Source organism: Eptesicus fuscus, chromosome 1 (assembly GCF_027574615.1).
Source record: "Eptesicus fuscus isolate TK198812 chromosome 1, DD_ASM_mEF_20220401, whole genome shotgun sequence".
NCBI lineage: Eukaryota > Metazoa > Chordata > Mammalia > Chiroptera > Vespertilionidae > Eptesicus > Eptesicus fuscus.
Window position 1 is genome coordinate 119862549 of NC_072473.1, and position 9622 is coordinate 119872170.

Here is a 9622-nt window from a genome sequence, read left to right on the forward strand (position 1 = left end):
AGTGTGGTTTGAGGACCAACAGTATTGGTATCATCTGGGAACTTGGTAGGAATACAATTTCTTGGACCCCATCACAGATCTATTGAATAAGAATTTTCATTTTAATAGGATCCCCAAGTGATTGCTGTGCACATGAAAGATGAGAAGTGCTGCTGTAGACTGACTTGTGCCCCATAGGGTAAAGGAGTCATTACCAGCTGTGTTTCCTCTACCCATCCTTATCCTTGCTCCCGTGCCTCCTCCAAATAAGGGCAAATGATTGTCCTGTTGAGGATAATAGCTAAAGATGCCAGTGGTAGTTAGGAACTGAGAGGTTACTCCTCTGACCAATGTTCGAATGGAAATCCAGCTGCGAGTGTTCTGGTTATTTCCATGGGGAGAGAAGCCATATGTACACTTGAGCGAAGCCAAGGGAGGGATTGAAGGATTCAGAAGATGACACTACTTGGCTAGGCTTCCAAGCCCCTCCAGAGCTACCTTAAAGCACTTATAAGGGGGATGCTGCCTTGTAATCATTGCATTCCACATGCCATCACAGGGAAAGGAAACTCAGTTGGAGATCCAGCTTTCCTACCACGTCTCCCCTTCTCTGACCTCCTTTCCATGCTAGTGAATCTCCTGCCAATGCCAACATAGGCACCTTCAGACTCTCCAAAAACCTGTCATTGTTTTTGTAATAGAGATAAATATTTACACTCTTTAAAATAACTTTATTGACATATGATTGACATACAAAAAGATATACAAATTTACCTCCTTTAGAAAATGAATCCTCATGTACTTTGACTGCTTTCCAAATTACCCCAAAGGCTTTTAAATTCAAGAAGGTGCACCTGCCCTATGCCTCGGATGTACTTACACCAAACCTACCATGTGCAAGTTGCTTTTTACTTTGGTCTGTAAAAGTCTTCCATGACCAGAGCCACTTGATCTTTGATTTGGATAGAGTGAACATCCACTCTGTGTATCATGTCCAGAAACACCCCTATTTGAGTGTCTTGCCTTGAAATTGAGGCATTAGGGTTTTCAGAGCAAATACATCCCTGTTAGATACATTAACCCTCTTATCACACACTTTAAGCCAGATTTCTATTTTAGACTTTAAAAAGCTATCATCCTCAAAGTAGAATGCAGGCCCTGAGGAGGATGAACCAGGAACAAAGATATTCTGATGAAGAAGAAGCATTAGGTCTAGAAAAGTCCAGGGTAGAAAATAATCCCTAGGTAAGTTTATTGTGGATGGGGTGCCAGAATCAGGGGCCAGTCAGAGACCAGCAAAAGAGCATAAACTGGGCAGACAGAGCAGGAGGGGAAAATAATGTCAAGAGAAGAGGTAAAAGTGTGAGGGGAATAATTTCTATTCATGTTAACCTTTTGCCAAATACTGACCCCTTTCGGGACTGCTGCCCTAATTCAAGGCTCACCCCACACATTGGCTGAGGCTATTTGTAGCTCTCAGCCTGGAGCCCAGCCATTTCTAGAAGAGGGAGGGAACTCCCACTTCTGCTGAAGAGTACTCATTGCCCCCACCTAGGATTTTAATTGCACCCTCCTGTGGACATTTCATCAAATTAGACCCAAAGTATCAGAGCCAAAGGAAGAAAGTTGAAGCTTAATTTTTTAAATGAACCAGGTAAAGTATTCCTATAATTTTCCTGACCTTCAGAGTTTTTGAAAGTTCCTTCAAATATATCTGCAGTCTCAATCTAAGAAGTTTAAAGTTAAATCATTGAATAAACAGGTTATTCCCCTCTTCGAAAGTTATGAATTCTATCTTATAAAATTCTGACCCTCTCTTAAAATTCATGCTTCCTTTTCATCCTTTAACCAATTATATAAAAACGACAAATCTCTTAAAGGAAAACTAATAATGATGCCTCGGCAGCTTCATTTATTTTTTAATCTGTTAAAATGAGACCAGCCTATCACCTCCGACTATCCATAATAATGAAATTTAAAAATATATCAGGAGCCAAAAACTTATGATAAAAATCTCAACCAGCCCTCATTATTCTCATTCAATATTGGGGGTAGGAGGGAAATGCAGCATTAAGGAAACAGATGTGGGGGTGTGGAAAATTAGTTTCATTTAAAGGAAAAAGGTTAAAATTGCTGAGATGAAACAAACAAATAAATAAAACATGGCTCATTTTGCAGTATGCATAGATAGAGAACAAAATGGTGTTCTTTGTTCCTTCCCCTCAAACCCTTCCAGTCTCTCCCATCCTGCTTAAAAGATCAACAGGAAGCTGCCTTGTAGGGGAGGTAATACACTTTGTTGGAAATTCACCTTTACAACCTGCTGATTGCCATCTATTTTTATGGCCCAAATGAACAGCATCACCTTCCTCCCTCCTCTACACATAAAAAATAGATTTTAAAAATCCATAATAAACCTTGTGAGAAGGTGAATTATATTTTTGACTGGCACCACTGAGGCGACCTCTTGGTGCTTCAGTGGGCTATGCCAGCTGGCCAGAGGGGCTGAGAAGTGAGCTAAGCCAGTGAGTTTATTGAAGCCTGGCCAGCAGACAGAGGAGAGATGGAGAGCAGCAAGGGCACAAAGATGGAGGATTGGGTATGGGAGGTGGAGCTGGAGCAGTTGACGTTGGTTAGTATGTGAAGATCTGTTTGAGGGCAGGAGCTGTGGTACTGTGTGTCTTCATCCTGGTTCCAAAGATTAAATGAAAAGGATAAACAGAAAAACAAAACAAAACCCACCAAAGAGCAGAGAATAAGATCAGGGGAGACATTTCTTTCTCAAATGGACCTAAACAGTTAAATGGATCTTGGCAATTAGAATAATTAGATAATTAGATTGTGACTCTGTGGGCAGGAGACAGAAACCTGTCTTGGCTAAGTACACTTGGTAGCAAAATGCACTCAGTTATAAAAGAAGCTCCCAGTTAGCAGGTATATTTCAAATGGCTCAGGAAAAAATAAAGTAAAATAATGCAGCTGATGAGTTAGAGTTAGCCAGCAAAAGGGATTTTGCCTGGGGCTCCATTAGAGCCTACACTCCCAAGTCTCACTCTCAGACCCACCGTCACTTGCACCTCCATCAACAGATTTTTATTTAAGCCAATGCATTTAGAGCACAATTCCCTGGTGAATAACCTTTAAGGTTACATTTGCCTTTTCCTTGCTTCTTGCAAACAGTGCGTAATCCACGAGAGCACATTTGTTGGCTGTAAAGGTGTACAACAGCAATTTTTGCAATGACAGTGCGGAGAGGGAATATGAGATCTGTGTGCTAATGAGCTGACACTGCAGAGACTGGGGCGATGTAGTGTGGAATGCACTACAAGTGCACAGCAGCAAGACACAGGAGGGGACTTCAAGGGAACTGAAGGCATTTCCTGAGGAATCAAGCCACTCCAACGGGACCCAGAAGTCCCTTAGTGTTTTCACATCTTGCAAAACCCTAGGATGATCAAATCTGTGTGTGTGTGTGTGTGTGTGTGTGTGTGTGTGTGTGCTTTAAAGAACAAACATGTAACTTAAAAAAGTGTGTACATCTCTTTTCATGTATACTAATTTTGTGTGTTTGAGTGTCTCTGTATGTATATGAATGTATGTATCTTGAAATCATAATATTCACACCATCCCTCTTTCTGGGGTTATCTGGCCAAACTGAAAAGTATGGTAGCAAACTCAATTAATCCCAATGAAATGGGAACATGGGCTCCAAATCAGATGAGTCTCTTTGATAAACTTCAATTCACCTCTGAGCTGAGATCCCAAATGAACCACCTTTCAAAGCCAGAGAGGCTTTTTATTGTCTTCTTAAGACACAGAATGAAATTAGAGTCTGTCTTAAGCAAACCTCTCAGGGGTTGTGCAAAAATAAAATAAAATAAAATAAAATAAAATAAATAAATAAAATAAAATAAAATAAAATAAAATAAAATAAAATAAAATGGTTGCTGGTGAAGAAGAGTCTTTAAATAACTGATGCCTGGGATTCCTTGCAATTAAACCTTCAGATTACATTGCAGAGGGAGAGCAGAGAGCAGTGGCATGCAGAAAGCATTACCCTTTGTTTATTTTTTGAGTATTTGTTACTATGCCCTAAAAAATGTATGCCTGTCTCAAGATTGAGGGTGCAGGAAAGATCATGGGAAAATCAATTTTAGTGCTAGGGAAAACTGCAACTAAGAATTCTGAATGAGAACAGGAAAAAGTTTCTTTAATTTTTGCCATCCCATTCCACATTGAATCAGATAGGAGAGGTGGGTGACCAGATTTGTACTTAACTGGGATTTTCTCAAATCCTCCCTTGGTCTCCAGGGAGGGGCAGACCAGAGGATCTAGGGTGTTTTTTTTCTCTGTGAAATATTGCAATCAATTGGAAGAATGGAACCTGGGATCATCTGCCAAACTCCAGTACTGAACTAGTATTGTATTCTGACACCTGATATATGTGATCTTCACTTCCATAAGAAAAAGAACAATCAAGACCAGGGGAATATATGAAATATACTTCCAGGGCTTTCCTGGCCTTGTGAAATGATTGTTTTCTGCATTCAGAGACTATCAGACTGTGGTTGGACTAGTCATCTTTCTTATACTAAGCTTCGAGGCAGCAGCTGCCAGGAGACAGCTTTGAGATCTGGCCCCCATTCAATGATTGTGACATTCAGAGAGGACTGTTTCGGGGACCAGAAAAGATGAAAGCTTTCCTCCTCTGTCTTCTGAGCTGTAAAGCTGGAGAGTGCAACAGGCAGCTGGGTACATACACATCACTGGTTTCTGGATATTTCTCCTGTGTGTGTCAGTGTATGCATATGTGTGTATCTGGCATAACTAAGGGCAAGGTCACCTTTTTGTTTTATCTTTCTTGTTGCCCAGTGATCCATACCTCTTATCTTACACTTTCAAGCCCCAAACCACAACCCAGTCTTGTAAGCTTGTTATCAGAAGTTCTGTGGATTTAGGGTGTGTGTGTGGTGGGGGGGGGGGCACGTTTTGACCAATTTATTTTTCTTGCCCTGACAGGTAAGGCATTAAGACAACTGAACATCAAAGCTGACTTATTGCCTATTCTTAAACCTGAGCTTTTCACAAGGCAATGATCATTTCCTGGTTGCTCTTTGAGTGGGGTTCCTGAGCTGGCTGGTGTCGATCTGATTTGAGCATTTAAAAAAACCACAGAATTAAAAACCTTAGAAATCAATCATTTCTGAGAAGTCAATTGGCACTCTTATTCCAGTCCTCATCAGTGGAAAGACACTAAAGTGAGTTCAAATGTTATTTGTTATTAATAATAAAAAATCCTGGTGATTTCAAGTATTTGGTTTTAAATCTGTTCTAATTGGTACTTAAGAAGCTGCATTTGAGCTCCAGCCTCTTGCAAGATCACAGTGCTGCAGGATTAAGAGTCAGCTGTGTGTTGTAAGTGCTGTAGAGACAGGCTGGGATCACAGAAATAAAATGCAAAATATAGACAGACATTTTGTAACTTTCACACTTAGCTGGAATTAATAAGTTCCTATTTTTGTCAATGTCGGAAAGCCAAAGAATGTCAAATACAGAGTATCACAGAAAATGTTCATATAAGGATCTGTACCTTCAGTTAAATTTTTCTTAAAGCGAATACTGTCATTTTTTGCAATGTACTTCACCTCCATCCTCTTGACCTAAGTCTTAAAAATCCAAGGAACCTGTGCTCGTGGAGACTCAACAGTTTTTGGAAATCACATATCCTTTGAGGCAGAAGAATTTGAACTGTCATATATAAAGTTTCACACAACAGAACATAAATATAACTTCTCCCTTGAATGAAAGCCAGAAAACAAAAATTCTAAACTGCACAAGCCATAAAAACAAAACATATGTCATTATCAGCCTCATTGTTGTGAAAACTTTTAGTGCAATAAGCTTAGATAAACAATTATCAGTCTTTTTCATAAAACATTACATTCAAGGAAAACGTGTGTCCAACAGGCTGTCATTTGGGTTCCCTTGGTTTCACTCCTCAAAATGTCCCCTTTCTAGAGGAACAATTACCATGGCACAAATAGGAATTTCAGAAATAGCTTTGGGGCTCATGAAATTCCTCCTTTTTTATATTAGCCTGCTGCAAGCCTCCCCCCTCCACCTTTTGCTTTAAGTTAAGAACTGTGTTGTCCTTAACAATGTGTGGGCAGGGTGAACAACACTAGGGGAGACAAAAGAGAAGCAGCTTCCCAAATAGTCACCTGAGCACTGTCCTCTCCTTTCCCCTCAGTTTTCCAGGTGTTCATCACTTGTAATCAGTTTGTAGTCTTATCAGTTCCTATCAGAACTCTCTAAGTAAGAAAGGTGACAGTCTAGGATAGAAAAAGGCCAGGGAACTAAGCCTGATCTGTCCTTCAAGGTTACTTGTTTGCAGCATTTCCCATATTTGGCTCCTATCTATTAGGCAATTGTCAAATTCAGCTAATTTCTACAGCCAGGCACTAGCTTTAACAGTCAAGTAATGTACATCCTGAATTGACTCAATCAAGAGGCTTCTTTTTTTAATTCCATCTGAAGAAATTTCCCTGAACAACCATGCTATTTTTTCTTTCCTTTTTTTCTGCCAAAAAAAAAAAAAAAAAGATGTGGGGGAGGAATTGCTGGTTTAGCACCAAAGAAAATGAAACTTTTGCATCAAACATGATTCAGGAGAGAGTTTTGTGCACTGATTTAAGTCCCTCCCTCAGCAGGATCCTCTGGAGTTGGTTTATGCCGCATGAAACCTTTGAGGCGATCACCCATCCCCAGCACATATGCAGACCCCAAGTCCCACAAGCAAAATGCAAGTAAGGTCCCAAAGGGAGGAAAAGCAGATCTACTTACAAGCATTAGTCACAGAAAAACTATTGGAGGAATCCAAGTGATCTACGTGGTAATTCAAATGGAAGGGCTTCTCGGTGGTGTTCTGGTTGGTGTTGTATAACTGCACGGCAAAGCGGAAAGCGCTGTGCTCCTGCACCGTATTTCTCATGAAGAGTCCACCTATAAGCACAGGGAACTGAGATTTGGCTTGTGTCCCCCCCAGGACAGGTTACAAATTAGAGAGCACTGCAGATAGGAGATCCCTCTCAATGGTATGGGGTGCGATGATAATTGATTTTCAACCAGTGTGTCTTTCAAGACTCTTGTGAACTCAAATTTTAGCCAAGAGAAACCTGGTTTTCCTCTAGACTGAAGAGGAGGAGGAGAGGCTGGAGGGAAGGGGGAAAGGGGTAAGAGAAAAGAGGGGCGCTCCTTTGGGGTAGGATGATGGAACCAAGAGTGGGACTTGGCTGTTTCTCAGACAGTAGCTTCCTCTCCATTGCCCCCTCCTCCCCAACGCACATCTCCACAAGCTTGTTAATGTTTTTCTGGCATAAAGGGAAAGGTTGGCAAGAAAAAGAATTTCATTCTCCCTGGTGCCCCCATCCTGTTCCCCAAAGCCAACCATGTCCACCATTACAATATAGGGGTTTGGTTCGATAATGGCAACAATTTTAACTTTTTGACTTGTAAATACAGACAGGAGATGAGAAAACTCCCTCCCAGCGTCCGGGAACTGGGCTCCAGACAGACACAGCGGCAATTCATGAATTCCTGGTCTGCCTGACTTCCCTGCTTCCTCACTCAGTTCCTTGTTTCACCCCTGGCTCCTACCGCATCCTCCACCTACCCAGACTCTGATCGCTGCCCGAGTCTGGGGGATCCAGAATGGGCTTCCACCTCTCCCAGCACTAGCCTTTCTGGGGTGAACCGAGACGCGGACAGGGCGCCCTGAGCCGGGTAACGTGCTCTGGCGCGGCCCGACAGGCGGCATCACCCTGGGACAACTTCCAGTGGCAGCACGCACGCCATGGCAAAGTCTAGAGCAACCAGCCTAAAAACCGCGACTCTTTGCCCCTTTGCAGCATCCAGCATACTTCCCCTGTTCACCACATCTCGGAAAACCCAGCAGTCCACTCCCCTCCCCAGCCCCAGGAGACCCCTCTCTGGTGCCTGATGCTCCCCAGACCCGCCAGCTCTCTGGGGCTCAAATCTCCGGGATTCCTGCCCGGTCCCGGTCCCTGTCCCCAATCCCCCTCCCCAGGCATTGCAGGACTGGGACCCGCGGCCCGCAATAGCCACGCCAGGGCATTGGTCTCCGGTGCAGGAGAACCCGGCCCGACTGGCTGGCTCGCTCGCGCTTACCTATGCTGATGGTGTTGGGGAATCCTCCGTGAGAATGACCCAAAAGCCCCAGGACTAAAAAGAAGACCGCCTGGAGCACGCTTTGCCCCATTTTCTTCTGCCTGGCCATGCTACGCCTAAAATGAAGCTGACAAGAGCATGGGCGCAACTCGGGAGTCGTCAAAATAATAACAGGAAAAGAAAAAGAATTCGCTGGCTCTTATACCCCCTCCCTTCAACTTGCTCGCGCTCACTCTTCCTTTCCACCCTACACTAGTCCTCCTCCTCCACCACCACCTCCTCCTCCTTCTCTCTCGCTCTCTCTCTCTCTCTCTCTCTCTCTCTCTCTCTCTCTCTCTGCTCCCTCTCGCTCTTAGATTCTCTCACACCACCTCACTTCTGTCTTCACACCAATGTGGAAGGCGGGTTCACTGGCTGCAAGCTCGGTTAGCCAAAGAGATCTTTCTCTCACTGAGGGGAGAGAGAGAGAGAGAGAGAGAGAGAGAGAGAGAGAGAGAGAGAAGAGAGAATAACCTAAAACACAACACAAAACAAAAAAGACAAAACACCGAAAAACAACAACACACAACAAACAAAAGAGAGAGACAGAAAAAAAAATTATAAAGAAAATCCAAGACTTTTCTCCCCCAGAAGATGGTGGGTGTAAAGAGGGGAAAAAAGAAGGAAAGAGGGAAAAGGCTCAGCGCCTGTGAATTGGGCTCTTCCAATTGGGCCAGTAGGGGGATATCGATCAAAGTTGATCTGACGTGGAATTAAAGCCGCACACCGCTTAGCTCTACTGCAAACTGCAGCCCCGGACTGCAAAAGCCTTGGCGTTGGCGTTTGTCAACATGGGAGATGGGATCAATAGAAATACACTAGTCCTCATGTGGACCAGCCAATCAAGCTGCAACTGGCCCTTTAAAAGAGAAAGGAAGAAGGAAAAGCTGCATTGAAAGCTGCATTGTCTCTGCGTTTGTACTCCTGTTTTAAAGAAGGGGGTCCGGGGGTGCGGTTAGTGGTAACTCGGGAGTCTTTGTAAGATTTGGAGAAGCAGTTCCCATCACAATGCGCCCAAAGATGCTGCGCATGCCCGGTCCCTACCGCTCAATTTTTACAGCAGAGATCCCAGGGCTAGTGAACAGCCCCCAACGCCCACAGCTTTGTGAGGCCAGTACCTCCCCTCCCAAGTGCAGAGCCAGCCTTGGAGGCGGAAGGGGGCAGTGATGGGCAGTGTGGGGCTGACTGCTTTAGAGGACGTAGAAAAGTATGTGCCCGGATGTGGTAACTAAAAGGTTAATGAAAAGGACGCTCAATCCCATTGAGCAAGGAGGAGAAAGATGTGGGAATGAACTGGGATCGGGTAGAGATTGAAAGTTAAGGTTAAGAAAACTGTCTTTAGCTGCCTTGTTCCCTTGGTGTTGCTTCTGAACAGAGCCCCTGACTAATGACTCCAGAGGCTATAAATCCCGTCCCC

General features: G+C 43.6%; 1 protein-coding gene across 2 annotated transcripts in view; it reads right to left on the reverse strand.

Annotated features, from left to right (window-relative positions):
- The window catches only part of GRIA3 (glutamate ionotropic receptor AMPA type subunit 3), a 361210-nt gene extending 352935 nt beyond the window's left edge, over positions 1–8275 (reverse strand). For both annotated transcript variants that reach the window (XM_008156125.3, XM_008156126.3), the window contains exons 1-2: positions 8167–8275; positions 6823–6981 (exon numbers count right to left, since the gene is read on the reverse strand). In XM_008156125.3, coding sequence (XP_008154347.1) covers positions 6823–6981; positions 8167–8275 — 268 coding nt within the window. The remainder of the gene's footprint in view (positions 1–6822; positions 6982–8166) is intronic.
- Positions 8276–9622: the final 1347 nt, after the last annotated feature.